This window comes from Pezoporus wallicus, unplaced genomic scaffold, assembly GCF_028554395.1.
Source record: "Pezoporus wallicus isolate ANWC-B61680 ecotype Strahan unplaced genomic scaffold, APGP_CSIRO_Pwel_v1 contig_3365, whole genome shotgun sequence".
NCBI classification, from domain to species: Eukaryota; Metazoa; Chordata; class Aves; order Psittaciformes; family Psittacidae; genus Pezoporus; species Pezoporus wallicus.
Window position 1 is genome coordinate 5,912,944 of NW_026640883.1, and position 18,685 is coordinate 5,931,628.

The window sequence follows — 18,685 nt, forward strand, 5'->3', positions numbered from 1 at the left end:
TCTCCAGACAGCTTTGAATATCTCCAGGGAGGAGACATTTTAAAATGTGAATTTATAGTTTGTTGTGAAATTAAAAATATTGAAGGGGAAAAAGTTTATGAAGGCACATATAAGTTAATATGCAGAACAGATACTACTAAGTAGCATGTTTTTAAGCATCCTTATATTATTTCCATGAGATAATAGGCTTTTGTTTCCCCATTTTATACAGATGCTGAAGTCTGAGGCAAAGAGGTTAAGTGACTGTGAATTACCCTTTAAAAGAAAGTTGGCACAAGTCTCTTTAAGGTAGGGGAGTTAATGGAGATAAAACACATGCTAGGATTCAGGCAGACAGTATTCTTCCTTGCTATTTATTTCTTTAGTTGTGGCCACTGAGCTTGCGTTTTACCCTTCACTTTTAAAATTCTTGAATGAACTCTGTGGATTAAGTTCTGGCTTTGTTGAAGTTGGTGCTGAAGTTTGCACTGATACAGATGGTGCAGGAAATACAGGGGAGGGCCAGCAGCTTAAAAATACATCATTAAATTACTCTCTGCTTTTTTAGCTTTCTCTGTTGTCCCTTTCTATTTTTATTCAGTGGGTGTTGAAAGCAAGTGATATTTAAATGCACAGTTGATCTGAGCGTGAAATGTTCTTGATAGCTGCATTCTTGCTGGTAGGAACAGGACAATGGCCTGCTCTTGGTGACACAACTGTGTGATCCACATTCCAAAATCTGGTCTTAAATTGCATGATTGTAATCTATTTATAGCAACTCCCAAGAACAGTGTTGACCATGCTTTCAGTAAACGAGTTGGAAATTTTTACGTCAATTTAGGTTTTACATAGTTATTATTTAAATGAAAGTACTGTATCTTATCATACTGCTACAATTTTTATAGCCCTTAAAAGGCAAAAGTATGTAAGATTATTTTTTTCTCTCTGAGTGTCTCTGCTAGAGGGTTATTTGGTACCACCACATTCCAGAGGAAAACACTTCTTTTTCTGAATTACTTATGGTGATTCTTCCTCAATTTTGCAAAGGAATAAAGCAATAATTACTTCAGCAATAAGCAGTTCCCACATCCTGGATGAGCTCACACCATATATGAACTGTTTATGTCTGAACTGTCTGTATCTTAAGAGTATGCTTTCTACATGTTGCCTTTCTTTCACTGTCTGGGTTGGTCTCATTCTGGCATTGAGGCTCTGGCCTTCACTATCCTGTGAAAGGAATTTTCCTTGGTAATAGCTGAAAATTAAAGAACTGCTCTTGTAATCATCAGATATTAGTGATGTATCATTTTTTTGTGGCCAGCTCAAAACTTTGAGTTACTCTAAATGTGTGCTGTGTAATATGGCTGCATGGTATAGCAATATAGAGAATTTGAATGCAAAAAGCCTTTGCATCTCTTTAGAAGTTTCCTATGCAAAGTATAAACTCAGAAATACCCCATTCAGCTTTGGGCTGCATCTCCCTTGAAGTTCACTTCCACAGAAAATTGTGTTAGAGACATAACTGACATGAAACAGCATGGCCTGACTTCTCGTAGTGAACTAGATCTTAAATTTATTTGTAAATGGTAATTATTTTTATTTTAAATATTTGGCATTTGAAAGAAAAAGTATCTTCTTCATTGATGATAGGCCTGAAGTAAAATGAAAGACTGATTATTTTATTCCTGTGTGAGAACTGTTTGAGGAGAAAAAGTCTTTTGAGTAATGTGACATTAAGAAGTTACAGCAAAGGACTGCAGTGAAGCAAGACATTACCCAGTCTTGCTTTGGGAGGACTTCTGAAGCACACTGTTTAATTCTAGATGCTGTCTGAGTGGGTCAACCATCTTCATACTGTGGGCAGAATCATGGAGAGGGACAAATAAATGTGACTGAAGTTTCCACATGTGCTAGCGCAATCTAGGTAAGGGTTCTGTGAACCCTCAGCAGCTTTCATTATTGCTCCTAACCAGGCATTTTTTGCTTTAAACATTTGAGAGAAAACTGAGGAGGGATAAACTTTCAGAACTAGTAGCTCTTTGTGCAATCAGCCCAACAGATTTTATCTCTACAGGAGCCTTGTTCTTGTTAAACTGTTGACTGGATGCTCAAATTCTGTAATTCTAAGCCAAAGCTGAGCAATGAAGGAGTTTATTGTCTTTCCAAATAGCAATAGCAACAGAAGTTATTATTATTTCACATGTTTACTATAGGATTAGGTCAAGAAATTAGTTATTTATGTTAGTAATTTACTATAAACATGCCTTTGACAGAAACATATGAAGACTAAAGTCTTAACAGAAGGATGTAATGAGAGTTGTGACTGAATATCCAACAGTAATCCCACACAATTTTGTTTGACAGATTACTCTTCTAGTAAATTGGACTTCTCTACATCTTGACAGAATGGATGGTGATGATTACTTTCTGCAGTAAAAACAAAAAATTGAATTAGCAGTTACCATCTTAACAGATGTCAAACTTGGTAACATTTTGAAGTCCATAACTTGAAACTGTCCTCAATTATGTTATTTGTACTTGAAATCATGATTTCTCATTCTCTTTGTTCTACAGTCTGTAGGTCTTGAATTAAATCTGTGCTCATGATAAAGAAGTTAAAACTACAAATCAGGATTCTGAATATTAGTTGAGGTATCAGATACTGGTTTTAATGCAAAATTCCAGATGCAGGGCTGCTGTCAATAAACATCCTTTACAAGTCTTACAGAGACATGCAGGGCTCAGAATGAGACACAGTTTTTAACTGTTCTCGTTTGATGCTGGAAGAGCTTTTGAATACGGAATGTGTGTGTTGGGGATCACAGGAGACTGCAGTATTGAAGTACCCTCATGTGTACATGTTTGCTGTGCTTAAGTAGGAATGAATAAAATGCATAACCAGACTTAGCTTTGTCTGTACTTACAGTGATGTATCCCAACACTAAATAATCTAAATCCATTCTTTCATGTTAACAGATACTGTCATTTCTACTTTGGATTTTTTTCTGAAGTATTTACTGACATTACTGTCAGAAGGCCAGAGTTAGAAAGAGAAAATATTTAATTACAGTAACCATTTTTAGCTCCCTGTTACTTCCCATTGTATGACATCCCCTTGGCATCTACTGTGTCTGGGGATTACCCCTGATGAGAAGGCAGGTATATTAACTCAGGAGGAAAACTCCAGAAGCATTTTGTTTCATAAAGGGTAATGCTGTTTGCATGATGGAACACTATGTGAAAGAGGGAGTGCAGGAAAAAGAAGAAAATGAATTTTTACTCCTCCAAAAAGGATGATGTGTACTTGTAACAGTCCAGACTGACAGCGCTCAAGCATTCCTTTGGGGCTTTGCTATCTCTGTCTCACTGAAGAACAATTCTGTAGTTGTTCTGTCAGTCAGATTTGTAGCGTAGGCGCGACTTGCACTCACAAATTCACATAGGCAGTGTGCCTGTCTGTAAACTGGAAGGTGTTTTGTGGAGCCCTTTTTGCCACTTGTGATTTTGCAGAGGATGAGTGTACCAACAGACTTCTTCCTTGTTATTTTTTTTTTTATAGTTAGTAGACAAGAATAATATTTTCAAACATCAGTCTATTTAGAAAATGTCAGTGGTGCCAACCGCAAAATCTAACTGATTCCCAGGCTTTTAATTCCCAGACTGGAAGTAAGCATGCAGTCCCCAGCCAGGGAAGCTGGAAGAGTGGATAGTCCTGGGAATGGAATCTCTTCGAACAGATACTGCCTTTGGCTGTTGTGAAATAAACTCTTTTCTGTGTGTCCCGATTGACTCACAGTTAACGGTCAGCAGTGTTAATGAACTGTTTAAAGTTGTGTATAGGTCTGTTAAGTCTTACAACAGATACATAGACTGAAGGACTGAATTGTTGTGTAATAACTGAAGTGTTGTATAATATGGAAGGCCTAGTTCATTATTAGTGAATCTTTATAACATAAGTATGTCACATTTGCAAGCCATACTTTGATAGGGGCAGCACTAAAGATAAGAAAGCACATACCCTAATAAGGAGAAACTACACTGGATTTTTGAAACAGCTCAAGATAGTTTGGAATGTGATGCTTAATTGAATGAATGTAAAATAATTGCTTTGTTCTTTTATGTTGTTTTATAATAAATTCTTTAAAAATAAATTCTTTCCATTCAAGGATGATAAGGAGTTATGATAATGATGGCACTAGCATAATTTTAGGATGCTGGCCCACTTCTCCTGTGAGAACAGTGCAAGGATGACAGTGGTGGCATGTCCCCGAAGTGTTGTATCCTGAAAGAAGAGGCTTTTCTGTCTTATGCTTCAGAACATAGCGCATTAAACTCTGTCAGGCCCATTGCGTGATAAAATACCTTAGCTGTGGAACTACAGGCATTGTTTTTTGGGTTTGTATAATTTTTTTTATTAAAGTCCTGACATATTTCCCACAAGTCACTACGCTTGTGCTGTTTCCATGTTTGCATCTGTTCTCTTTGTTCTAATGGCCAGCCAGAAGAAAATACTTAAGTTGCATTAAAATCTGTTATGGTTATGGAGCTCTTATTTTTACTGCCTTGTTCTCTAGTTGAAGAAATGATTTTCTCTCTATTGATCTTCCATTTTCAGTAAAGTTTGGAATTAATATTGATACTTTCTTGCTATGCCTCATATTTAAGCTTTTTCGTGTGCAGAACTAAAGTAAGAAACCTTTTCCATTTTTCAACATATAGCTGTCACAAGGGAGTTTTCAGTGGATGGAATTAGAGACTCGGATAGATGAATAGAATAGATCTTTCTAAAGTGCTCAGTTCAGGCCTTACTCCTTTGTTTCTTTGGTGGGTGAAGTGAATATTAAATAATTAACAAAGCACTTTTTGACATCCCTCATAATGAACTGAACAGCATAGCAAGATTAAAAACTCACTTTCTGAATTGACTAGTGATTTTAGCATTATTCATTCTGTGATGCTTGAAATAGTAGCATCTGAAGAGTGCAAGGCGTGCATCATGGAGACATAAAATGTTGAAGTTGAACATGTACTATATAGGAAGTAGTGAAATGATTTCGTAGGCCATCTTCTCAATTTAGATCTCTTAGAAACAGCCCCTAATCAAAGGTGGTACTGTGAGGGGGTGCGTGTTTTGGTTTTGTTTTTTTATTGGGTTGGTTTTGACATCCCCAGGACTTCAGTAACATCTGTGGTGACTGACTCATAAAATGTGTGTTTCCAACACATTTTGCAAACCTTTCTGCTCAACAAAAAACTTTTAGATGCTTTGGAAGTTGGAGTTTTATTCTTGGAGCTCTAGTTTATATAAAAAATGGAGCCACGTATAGGTGCAGGAGAGAGTCAACAGGTTCCTTTGTCCACAGTCTTAGAAACTTGTGTCTTGATCCAGGGAATAGAAAGGGCTAAAGATAAACAGTGTTAAAATCATACCAGTACTATTCTGAAGAGAGCTCACAGTATGAGGAAATTAATTCTGGGGAAAGAAGGATGGTTTTTTCCCCTCTTGCAGTGTGTGAAGTGAGAAAGGTTTAGGATTAAAAGAAAAACAGCAGGATCTCTGTTGGGGGAATGGTGGTAATTTCATTTTAGGAAGATTGATTTGGACTAACTTCTCAGGTTTAAAACGCTGGCAAGTGTATTACATAGAATTGCTTTTATTTTGAAGCTCCCAAAATAGGGTGGTGGGGGGGGGAGGTATCCACTAGATTATTTGCATAAATGCCTATGAGATGTTTTAAAAGTTCACGTGAATAAAGTTTCTGTGAGCAATTTGAAGGTGTTTTTGAGTGGCTAATAGTTATTCCAATACCTGATACATTTATTCAGAAATGAACGTATCTTGTCTCTGACTAGACCAGACAATTGTATACAGTGTGTGTAGGCTAATACACTGTCTACACTTAGAAAGATAAGTGTCCGCATTTTAATGCAGTTTTTAAATGTCAACTTTCTGTTCCTTTTCAGAAGAGGCTAAGATAAGTAAATTTCTTTGGGGTTTCTTGGTTTTTAATGCTCTTTCACAATTTGTCTTCATGTATTCTTCCTTATACTGTAATGTGTTGTGTTTAAAGCTATAGAGCACTTACAGTGTTCTTCACTTTCCTTTTGTATCATTTGTGAAGTATTATCTGGGCAAGCTTAATGTAATTTATAGATTTGGATTGGTGAATACTACTTTTATACTTTGAGTTGAAAAAAATAGCTGCTTGAAGCATAGTTGAACACTTCTTGATAAAAGGTCACTGTTGCACAAATCTGTGTCTTGTATTTGTGGTAATACCTGCACATGTGCATAGGGAGAACAACTTGGAAACTGGATGGACAGTGGAAGGGGAAATGAGTAATTGCCCACATCACATCTAATGTTTGAATAGACAGCAGCAGTTGTGCTCCAGAGCGTAAATCTACATGACGCACAAGCATCAGTTACCCTTATCTTAAAAATGTTATGTACTCTGTATGTAATGTACTGCCACAGTTATTTCTCTCCAAGCCTGTAAACAACTGCCAGTAGCTTTTTGGAATATCTAATTTTCTGACTAACATAGTAAAAAAACCCAAAACATATATCCCCCACTGCCCAAACCATGCTTAGCAAAGATAAGTACATATTTGTTGGCTAGTATGAATCCAAAAATCGTAGGTGAAACATGGACTCAATAGCAAAATGTTGTGAAGAGCAAATCCCATTTGAAGTATTGTCTGTAGGTAGGGATATTAAAAATATTATTTTTATATCTTGGAAAGAGAGCAGAAATAAAGTAGAATTTGTGATAGAATGACATTTTCTCTCCTTCTCTTGCTCTTTTTTTTTGGTTGAGGGTGTTTTTTTTAATCTTTCCCATGGGAAAAGGAGAGCTGGAGTAGAGGGGATAGCAGGATTGATTTGTTGATTTGTCTTACAAAGCATTCCCAAAGTGTTTGTTGGATTTTTTTTCTCCATTTTTACATATCCATTTTAAAGTTTCAGGGACCCAGGAAGATGATGTTTTATGGATAGCAATGGCAGGCACTCACCAGATATGGGCACTGATGCTGGAAGATGGAAAACTACCAAAAGGAAGGTAAGCAACTAATAAGAGACAGGTGAATCTGCTGTTTGTCTTGATAAACAGCTTTCAAACCCCAAAGAGAGAGATAATCAAATTAAAAGTAATTTTTCTTGACTGTGCGTAGCTTGAAGCTTGCTGCTTCTGTTTAGACTTAAAAGTTGTGTGGCCTTTAAAGTCTGCCTGTTTTTTCCCCACATCTGCTAGATGGAATTAAAGATGCTACTTTTGCTATGAAACTATGACTTGGTAGAATACATTCATATAATTGAATGGTACTTTTCATTGCATTTGCTGAATTATCTAGTGAGGAATGATATACTGAGATGAAATACAAGTTAGCATAAAGGCATTGAATAATTCCCTGTGCTGCAGTAAAGTTGGTTTCATAACTCACAAGTGCTTGTCCTGTAGCTTCTGTTTATGCATAACGTCTGAAGTAGTTCAGACTCATTCCTGATCTTGGGTACTGTTTTCCTCTAGTGATTTAAAGAAAGGAGTCTGCCTTCGATTCGCTGGAAGTGGGAATGAGGAGAACAGAAACAATGCATACCCACATAAGGCAGGCTTTGCACAGCCTTCTGGTCTCTCTCTGGCTTCCGAGGAACCATGGAACTGCGTTTTTGTAGCAGACAGCGAGAGCAGCACTGTGCGAACCATCTCCCTGAAAGATGGAGCAGTGAAGCACCTTGTAGGAGGAGAGAGAGATCCATTGGTAATCACTTCAAACTTCCCTACACTGCCCTACTAATATTCCTCAAGCCTGACCTGGAGGACCCACTTTTGGGGTGAGAGGGTACATCAGTTTCCATGGCCATCAATTTCTTAACTTCACTGCTTGGAATGCAAATGTGTGCCAGTTGTGACACTCAGGTTGTAGTGCAGATTGATGCTCCTCAGATAACAAATCACTTATTTTTAAATAGCCAACTCAGTTCAGCATTGTGTGGTCACTAAAGCCAGCTGCATTCATACTGCAAATTTAAATGTGAGAGTTTCCATTTTCATGGTTAGCATCCACACTTCCCAGCTTTCAGTATCCTTGTTTTAAAGTTGTCTTGATATTTTTTTTTTAAGTCAGTGGATTTCCATTTAATTACAATCATTTAAATCATGTCAATGTTGAGTAAGCAAATGTATTAATTTAATAAAATAACGCTCTTTTAGAACTTGTTTGCCTTTGGTGATGTGGATGGAGCAGGCATAAATGCAAAGCTGCAGCATCCCTTAGGAGTAACATGGGACAAGAAAAGAAAACTGTTGTATGTGGCAGATTCCTACAATCATAAGGTAAGCATATAGGAGCTCGTGTTTTTAACAGTACAAAGGATTATTTTAGGAACATACAAAGATTGTGCTTGGTTCAGTTAAGCTGAGGAAACAAGTCATAGAATCATGGAATGGTTTGGGTTGGAAAGGACCTTAAGATCATCTAGTTCCAATCCCCTGCCATGGGCAGAAATGCCTCATACAATATGAATATGAGTTGCTTTGGGGGTTCTTTTTCTTTTCTTCCTTCACTTGTGGGTTCCTCTCTTTACCATCATTTTGCTGTCACATGCTTTTGTATTGATATGATGGTCTCTTGGGGAAGGTGAATTTCAAGTTACAGTTTGGACCAAAGACCCTTTACATACCTCCTCCTGAAGATGCTGACCTAGAGGAAAAGAACTAGAAGTGCTTAGTCAGGAATACTGCAGGTTTGATAAAACCAGAGCGAGAGGACTTGCTTTTCCCTTAAGAAAGCCAGCCAAGTTTTGAGAAGATGTATTGTGGGTTGCCTCCGTGGAACTCTGAGATAATCGAGATTGTTTTGCATGATTGTTCTTATGCGGTGTTGTATAAGCTTTCATGCTTAGAAGGTTGTGTCCTTAAACCATGACAGGTTAACTGTGTATTCATTAAATGCATTGAAAGAAAAGTGATCTGGTTTAATTTGAAGAATAAAGTATGTAACCCTGAATGCTTATTGAAAATGACATGGCAAATGAATTTTTGTTTCAGGTGTTGTATAAAGCATTATTAACTTTTTTGCTATTGTTTTAAGGAAAAAAATCACCTATTTTTAGGGGTCAAAAAATAGCATGCCAGTTTTGTTATGTCCTTACTCTTGTGGAAATGATTCCAGAAAGGCAGTACACCTTGGAAGAACGCGCCATTCAGCGTACTTTTATAGCAGGGGATTATTTGCTTTTGATATTATGAAAGGGAGCACTCAGTGAAGACCAAAGAAGAAGTAGAGTCCAGCAGGGAACTGGGGTCAAGGTGATGGGACATGTCATTTGATAAAGTATGATAATTTAGCTTCTAGGGGACACTGTTGGTACTGAAAGTTAATGCTGGCTTCTGAAAATGTGGGGCATAAGATAATGCAAAACTAAATCCTGGTGGGGTTTTTTTCAGAAAAGTTTTTTTTTCTGTTTTTATTCTAGATTAAGGTTGTAGATCCCAAGATGAAGAACTGTGCTACACTGGCAGGCACGGGAGAAGCAAGCAACGTCATTGGTTCCAGCTTTACACAGTCAACATTTAATGAACCAGGAGGTTTGTGTGTTGAAGAAAATGGCCGCTTGATGTATGTTGCAGACACAAATAATCATCAGATTAAAGTGCTGGATTTGAAAACAAGAATTCTTTCCGTGGCAAGTAATACTTATTTGACAGTCTGATAGTGGTGTTTCTTGATACAAATGGCTATTGCAGGTTTTAGCAAGTAGTATAAAAATCATGTAGCATACAGTAGCTATATTCACAGAATGTTTTGTGATGAGCTGACAAATAAAGATAGCCTGTTGTTAAGATAGCACAGTTGTTGAAAGCTTAGTCTTTGGAAAGACATTTTTTGCATGAAAACAGAAACTGACCCTCTAGAAAAGATCAGTGCAGAAATGTGTGGTATTAAAAAATATAGCCCAGTTTTTCAGTATGAGAAGGATTTCATGAGCACTTTGTAACAAGTGGAGGTTGAAATCAATCACTAAGTCCTGTAATTAAGCTGAAGGGGATGATTTTTGGGGGTCAGTGACTTGAAGCAGGCTTCCAAGTTGTCAAGTCAAACCACTGTCATAATTGAGCCGTGCTGTATTTGCATATAAACATGAAGGCAAAACAAATTCGTGTTCCTATTCATCTTACAATGGCACTGTGTCTTAATGTTTTCATGTAAACATGTATCTGTATGAGACATAATGGTTCAACTGTCATCTTGTGTGTTTCTTGCATTTAATAATACAGATCTTAATGTGCATTTAAATTCTAGCATATAATGTGTTGATGGCTTTTGGGGGAAATTATCCCTTACTGTGCAGTCTGCATGGCAAAAATCTTGGATTTCATTACTGAAGCATGCAGTTTACCACCAGATTAGAAGAAAATACCTATAAATTTTATTTAAAGTAAAACTACAATTCAACTGTTAAATTAAAGGAGGCTCTAAAGTAGTTGTGTATTTAATACTAAGCTTTCAATATTAGTTTTTTTTTGTGGATTTAATACTAGTTTTTAATTTTGTGGATTTAATACTAGTTTTCAGAAAGCATTTTGTCCTTGTCTTTGTTGATATAGGATTGTTAGAGTCAGAAAGTTTTAGTCCAGTAGCCGTATTATCATGTGTTGGTTTTCCTAGTCCATGTCAGCTTAAACTGTGATTGCATTGTGAAAGCCTCTTTGCTTTCAGTACAAATAAATACTTTGTTTGATTTCCACTGATAGTTGCCTATCCTGGATCCAGAAGCAGGCGATGTTCCAGATAACCTGCCTGTGCAAAGGGAGAGAATGACAAGCCTTCCAAAGCTGCCTAAATCTGCACCAAATGTTCAACTTCCTTCACTAACAGTAGCTCCTGGCCAGACAATTAAGTTTTTATTAAAGTTGACTCTTCCTCCAGATTCAAAACTGAATGAAGAAGCACCCAACTACTGGTTCATCACGGCAGAAGGTAAAGTGCCTGTGTTCTTTTATTAGTTGTACAGGAGTAGGTGTGACACAAAGTAGGTTATATCATGATGCGCCTGCAGTACAAGGATCTCAGCCTGATGAATCTGAATGTCCCTCCCAGTCCTGTGTTCCTGTTTGACCTTGTGATGCAATACATGTTATTTAGAGTTGATATATTTAACAGCTGGAGTGTGAAGATTATAAAAACCCAAAGCACCTGATAAGCTGTCTTTTGCTTGAATTAATACCTGCTGCATTATCTTTATTTGCTTTTACTTTCTTGGAATAAGCTGCCAGTGAGGGCTTGCCCTCACTCCACTTTGTGTCTATGAATAGCTTATCCCAGCCCTACTGCCTGTTTCAGAAAGCTCACCTTGAAGCTGTAGCATACTCCTGGAAGAGATTCCTTTTCTGTGCTTTTGTCTCCTCCAAAAAAGTATTTGAGGTTCATTTATACCTAACCACATTAAACCTACTTTGTTATAATTGATATTTTTGTATTTAAAAGCAGTTAAAAATACTGTACAGGCACTACAATTTGTTTATGTGCCTTATGATTTAAAGTATTTTCTCATCCCAGTTTGTGCTTTTGGAGTACAAATAGTCTATTTCCAGGAGAGTCGGCACTTTTTGGCCTAGAGAATCTCCAAATGTTGTTGAAGCAAAGATACATGTGATTGTTTCAAGTGCTAGTAAAATTGGAGACTATAAGCAACCTAACCTCAGCAAGTCATTTCAAGCTCATAAATCCTAGAGCCAACTTCTAGGTATTTTCTGAAAAATGCCAAAAAGAGCACTTCATCCATCTCACTCGCAGTAAAATACAGAGTACAATGCAAGGAGCTAGGTACATTTATTGTGCAGTTCATTTTTCAGCTCACGTACTCTTACATATTTAAATAAATGTGAAACTCAAAGTCTGTTGTAACAGCCTGAACACTGCTAAATTGCAGCAACCCACTCATAAAACTAACACTTCTGTTTGGAAATGCCATCATTTACCTGCAGTTTTATGCATGTATGGCAGATATCTTGCCTGGAGTATTTGATACAGATGTATAGAAACTTGTTAATTTAAGGAGTTTTGCTTGCATATCTCAGAATAAATTTTAATATCCTCTGAAGAACATATAGGAGAAATTATAGATCCAGTGCCTTTAAGTAAGATCTACTAGATGATTTTAAGGTCCTTTGTAACCCTAACTATTCTGTGATTCTACTATATGTATATTTATAGTTCTGAAGCAGAGCTATCTATCTCTCCATCCTTAAATGACTGCTAGAAGCATTTGTAAATTACTTTCCTATTATTGCCCACAACTGGAAGAATCATGAGGAAAATTTGTCCTAATGTTGCGTATGGGAAGTCCATGTTGTCTTATAGGTAAAATTAATATGTTCTGTAGGTTTCAGACATAGTGTTAAATAACTTAATCATAAAACTTCTTGTTCTTTTACAGATAATACCTGGTTGCTTCAAGGACAGCTTCTGTCTGGAGAAATAAAGGATGTTTCCTGTCAAACTGTAATTCCCTTTCAGTTACCAGGGAGCTGTCTATCAGCTGAAGCTATCCTGGCTATCAAAGTGTGCCTCTACTATTGCAACAAAGGTAGCAGTGCCTGTATGATGAAAGGAGTCTCATTCAATCAGCCTTTCCATATAGCTAGTGCAAACCAAGGCAGCTTGATTCAAGTTGAACTGATACACACATTTTTAAGTAACTAACCTGAAGCCAGCTAATTTCATACTTTATTTTGGTATCCACCATTTCTATAGGAGAAAATGCAAATAGGTAACTTTTCTCTGATTTTCTTGGAGCTTATGACAAAGCTAAGAAATAATAAACTTGATAAATGAATTAACCGTTCCCTACAACTTAACGTGAAAATTAATCATCACAACCTCACTTCTTTTCATTACAGTAGCAGCAATAAAATTGTAATACTCTAGCTCTGTTGCCAGTTGTGAATATGTTGGATATATGCCATTCTAAGCAATGAGCAACAATTGCTAGAGTCTCTTTGAAAGACCTGGTGTTACTTTGTGATGTTACTGTAAGAAAGTCTTTGCACTGTATATACTGTTAGAAGAGCTAGATCATTTTGTACTAACAAGTTACAAGTTCCATTTGTGCCCTTATTAAATTTTAATAGAATGTCAAAATGAATAGTTTCTTTCTCCACGCTGTAAAAGAGGTATCTTGCTTATTTTTCTGTAATGGAATTGATGACACATGTATTTTGAAAATACATCATAAGCTAATTGTGGTTCTAATTTTATGCAAAATGAGTGTTTTGCTTAACTACATACGACTGCCTTATGTGAAGAGCATAGTTCATGGAAAAATTTCTGTGAAAGGGAAGTGTTCAAGTTCCTACAGAAGAATTTCCTGCTGATTTCTAACAAAGAATGTGCCTCTCTTATGTGTATATATATAAAGAAAACCCCCACGGAACCATGCTGGAGTTTTTCTGATACATACCAATTTACATTTTATAATAAGTGGGAGATAAAGTTTGAATATCTGAACTGCAAAAATGAAATGTCAGCTATTTCAAGCAGGGTGAATCATTTTACTACTTTTATGATTTCGCTATAAAGACTTCTCTGAAGACTTTTGTCTTGCAAATACATAATATTAAGGAGAATATTATACTCTTGAAGTCTGATTCAGAGTCTTTTGAAGTCACTGTTAGTCCTTGCATTTGTAATAGTGGCCACTGAACCAGAACTGTATAGTAGTGGATTGTTTGCATTAATGTTCTTTTTGCTAGAAAACCTAATATTTGAGTAAGGTGCTTTAAAACTGCATTACAAAATTCTTCCTTTGGTTGGTAATGTTTTGCAAGTAACATTACTTCAGTTTGCCATAGTAGGTAGTAGGAATACAGGAGGGAGTGCAAGTTTTCTGCTTGAAGAGTTTCCTCAATGCTGAAGTGGCAATTGGATTAGGCTCTCTGCTCCGGTCATGGGGAGCAGTTCTGAGAAGGTGATTTTGTTTTAAGTTTGAAGATCGTATTTTCACATACGTTATGATGCACAGTAGTGAAAGAATTTTTCTATAGTCTGTTCTAATCACCACTGTTCCTGGCACCTGTCAGGTGTCATACCCCAGTATGATTTGTTGTGGCTCTTTCCTAACTGAAATGTTGGTCATGAACTTGAAAGGCTTTTGTTTTAAGGGAGCCATGCAGACTGGTGTGGTTTTTCCTTCTATTGAAATGCCAGTCTATCTGCAAGTTCCCTGTACTACCAGAAATGGTTATTATCTCACCTGTCAGCAAGCAAGGGCTGGACTATTATTTTTCTTGTGTTTGTTTTTTAAGCAGCTTTTCTAAGTCAGTGGTTCAGCTCCTTTGAGTAAAGCTCTCAATTCTCACATGCCGTTTTGAAGAAGGAGAAAGCTTTGCTACTTTGTTCACAGACTGCAGATGCTATTGGAAAGATGAAAGTAGAGAAGCTGATTTGGGCATTTATAATTGTTTATACGTTAGTACAACTCTTTCAGAATTTGTTTGCTTCACTTTGGATAGTAGCCAGGAAACCTTGTATCAGCTTCCAGGTAGCCCACAGATTATCTGTTGCTTACTGAAAAAAACAAGCTTTAGTTTCAGAAGTTCAGAATAATGAACCAAACTGTCAGAGCTGTCTTGACCATGCAATTCAGCAGATGGGTTTCTTCTCATTATCAGCTAGAATTGAATTATTTTCCTATTTCAATTGGATGAGATCATCAAATTCTGCCTGTATTACAGTACTCCAAAAAGAAAACCAAAAGTCAACAAATCTGTTTTCTTATTGACTTTTTAATTAATGTATTGCTGTAGGGGAAAGACTGTGTATTCCTAACTTTATTTAACTATGGTGTGTAATGTTTGAATATAGTATTGTAGATATGTTTTCTTTCTAAATGTACATACTTGAATGTTCGTTTAAGTGTCATACCCTTTTTGTTTTCAAGTTTCAATTTTTAGTCACTGTACATAGACACATGTGGAACCACTATGAGCTTATTGGGAATTGTTGATACTAGGTAGTAGGATCAAGCTGAAGTCCAGGATCAAACTGTAAAGGACCTTTAAATCATGAATCATAGAATACCAGGTTGGAAGGGGCCTCATGGATCATCTGGTCCAACTTTTCTAGGCAAAGCATGACCCAAACTAGATGTCCCAGCACCCTGTCCAGCCGAATCTTTAAAGTGTCCAGTGTTGGGAAGGCAGAGGCAGAAGGTGTGATGCCATCTCAAAAAAGATGGTGTGTCTCAAAAAGACACACAACCCTATTTACAAACAAAAGCTGTATATCCCGATATGCTTTCGCCTCACTCGTAGTTGCTTTTCCTGACTCAGTGGGTTTCACAAAGGGACACTGCTCTGATTGTTCACCTTCATCATCTTAGATGCAGCTCATTGTGCTCCAGTTCTTGCTGATGAGGTTACAGGGGTTCTTCTGCTCCTTGCTCTGTGTATTCACTGTGACTGGCCTTTCATCATATAGCCTAACACTGTGCTTTGTTTGTCCAAGGAATACCATACCCATTCCTGGAGTCACTCCTGTTTCACTTGTGGTGTGCAGACATTTGAATGTTCTATAATTAAAAAAAAATGGGGTTTAGAAGCTTGTGATGTTTAGGGATACTATTTCCATTCCTTCCTCTAGGGTTTACAAAATGCTGTTAACAGTAAAGCAAGTGCTGTCAATGTAACCAGACAGTCAAACAGAATAGCATGTACAGGTTATACAGGAATTTATTTCAGTTAAGTACCAGACAGCATCCTCAAAATATGATTCAGAAAAATAGAAGATGTTACTACTCGGTCAAAATGCTGACAAAAATTAGGTCTATTGATGACTCTCTGTATGGTAATGCAGTTTATTAGTGGTTCCTGATATAAGAATTCTAAGTAGGTCGGTATTGCTCAGCACTCCCAGGTTTGCATCTTACAGTAAAAATGTGTAACTGAAGACCTTTTCAAAACATCTCTTTCAGCTGACCTTAATAGCTTTTGCATCGGACCTTAATAAGTTAATGAATTACTCTAGCAAATCTCTAAAGAATATTGGCCATGGTTGTGTTGTATAATGGAAACAAGTTCAGTGGCATTTGCAGCCTTTAGTTGTAGTGTTTGATTTTTTGGAACAGCTTTTTGTTTTCAGTGAATATATTAATAGCTCCATGAGATGCTTTTAAATGTTTATTTAATTACCATACAATATTCTTCATTAGACTAGGAAAAAGATAATGTGGTTTGGAAGAGGAAGTGCAGTGTGTTTTAATAGCTTCTTCATGTTGTTTGAATCGGTAGTATCTTTCCGTAGTTTGTTGCCTTTTGTTGGAGGAAGGGAAGGGATGCCGGCTATGTAAACCAATTGATGGGCACATATTTTATGCGTGCATTTTCAGTTGATTCCTTTTTGTGTTAGATTCTCACATACAATTTGGGGGTTTTCTACTGGATGCACTTCTTCATAGTTTGTGTTTTGCCTCTCATGCCTCCCACTTGGAGATGTGGTAATGTGATACAGAACAAGTACAGACCAGATGAGTAATACATGAGAAAGTGGGTTTATAGCATCATATAAATGCTTTATCTGCTTAGCATGAGAAAAGGTGCATATGGCTTCCAGTACTTTGTATATATTCTTAATGCACTTTTTTTATTCCAGTGGGCAAATCTTGTAGCTCAAACTATGGGTAAAACTGCATCTCTTGCTCAGAGGAGGGGGATGATCAGAATGAAGTGACTTTCCTTCTCGTGCAGGGGCATGTCCTTCTGGTTTTTTTAATTACTATTTATTTTAGCAAATAGAATTGTATTATTGACCACAATTTTTCTTGATTTTTTTTTTTTTTTTTTTTTTATTCCTAACAAGGTTTTCTACATACATGGAAGCTTTAAGTGTCTGAATTTATAGAGTTATGAGTGATATAAGCCATTTTAAACTAGATATAGTTTTGCAGACAATAGCAGAAATTTATGTGCATTCTTAAGATCTGTAATGTTTAAAAATCACTGTTATTCATTATGACTTACCTCAAAGGCACATTGCAGCGAAGCTCCCACAGAAGTGTGTTCATAAACTTCATATAGCAACTCACTTTGTTTAATGTGTGGGAGATGCTGTGACGCATTGTGTATATTTGTCCTCCAGGCTGCAGTTGTGCTGCCTGAGGAGAATTTACCATGCACAGCAGCTTATCAACCACCCTCCACTAACTCTCCACTCAAATCTGCCAGTTCAGTTGTTAATAAAATTGCTAACACGTATCAGTAATTTTAATTAAACATTTAGCATTTAGAATTAATCATTATAATTTTCACTGAAATCAGTTGTCAGGGATTAGAGCTTCCCTGTCCCAAGCAGGGAAAGAATAGTGACAATTAGTTGGAGACGGTTGTTGAAAATGTGAGCCCTGGTTATTTTTTAATTAAGCCACCTCATCTGTCTTTGTAGTGTACAGTAAATCATTAATTTAGAAATGATTTTCTAATATTTTACATTCCGTTATGTTCATGTAACCCAATTTAAATACCATCAGAAGCAGCTGTTCTGTATTTTATAGTTTTTGTACTACCATATGTAAAATCACTGCTCTCATTAAGGATCAGGATTCATTCTCCTTTAGGATTCAGCACACCTATGTCTGAGTTCCTGAGTTTACCTTAGTTTCTTTGTCATAGAATTGTATAATCATAGAATGGTTTGGGTTGGAAAGGACCTTGAGATCATTCAGTTCCAACCCCCTGCCATGGACAGGGACATCTCACACTAAACCATGTCATAGAATCATAGAATAGTTAGGGTTGGAAACAACCTTAAGATCATCTAGCTCCAGCCCCCCTGCCATGGGCAGGAACGCCTAAGACTGTCCAGCCTGGTCTTGAACACCGCCAGAGATAGAGCATTTACCACTTCTTTGGGCAACCTGTTCCAGTGCTTCACCACCCTCACAGTAAAGAACTTACGTCTAACCTGAACTTTCCCTCTTAAAGTTTAAACCCATTCCCCCTTGTCTTGTCTGTACAGTCCCTGATGAAGAGTCCCTCTCCAGCATCCTTGTAGGCCCCCTTCAGATATCTTAAGATAATCTGGTAATAGTTACTGGATTCTAGGACCTATCAGCACCCACCCCATGATTCTAGGTAGCATTAGAATAAGATTATGTCCTCAGGTCAGCTTCATCAACCTTAGCACTTACGCAGCTACTGTCAAAAGTTTTACCTTTACCTCTGGCCTTGTCCAGTGAGGTCCTGAGGTTGGTTTTAGATCTCTCAGAACATCCCATCAAACTTGAGTGCCCTGTGCCGTGATTTTGATGTCTTTTGATTTCAGGAAACGTTGATCCTATGGGTTAAATACTTTGGCTGTTATGTAATTTGCTGTCTTAACTATGTGCTTAATTATTATCAGTGGAACAGATTTTTGTCACAGCTGTAAAGGTAGAAACCTTGGATATAAGTTGAGGAATGTTTGTGTAACTGTAATTACTGTAAGTACTTGTTGCCCACTTTGCTAGTCCCTTGCTTTCAAGCACTCCAGAGGACTTTCTGTCCAACTGCAGGCCGTAGGACTAAGCAAAAGAATTGCAAGTATTTTTCAAGTCTTGCCTACTTCTTTTGAAACATTGACAGTTTTACTCTAAAGAAACCTCATTTGTGAAATTCTGTTTGTAAGTCTACCTGAAGTTAATGCTCTGTACTCAACATGCCTCTGA

General features: G+C 37.1%; 1 protein-coding gene across 1 annotated transcript in view; it reads left to right on the forward strand.

The window, feature by feature from the left end:
- The window catches only part of NHLRC2 (NHL repeat containing 2), a 31,374-nt gene extending 17,965 nt beyond the window's left edge, over positions 1–13,409 (forward strand). Inside the window, exons 6-11 of the mRNA XM_057420929.1 lie at positions 6,944–7,043; positions 7,512–7,743; positions 8,196–8,318; positions 9,461–9,670; positions 10,740–10,965; positions 12,425–13,409. Coding sequence (XP_057276912.1) covers positions 6,944–7,043; positions 7,512–7,743; positions 8,196–8,318; positions 9,461–9,670; positions 10,740–10,965; positions 12,425–12,690 — 1,157 coding nt within the window. The 3' untranslated portion in view covers positions 12,691–13,409. The remainder of the gene's footprint in view (positions 1–6,943; positions 7,044–7,511; positions 7,744–8,195; positions 8,319–9,460; positions 9,671–10,739; positions 10,966–12,424) is intronic.
- The last annotated feature ends 5,276 nt before the right edge of the window (positions 13,410–18,685 follow it).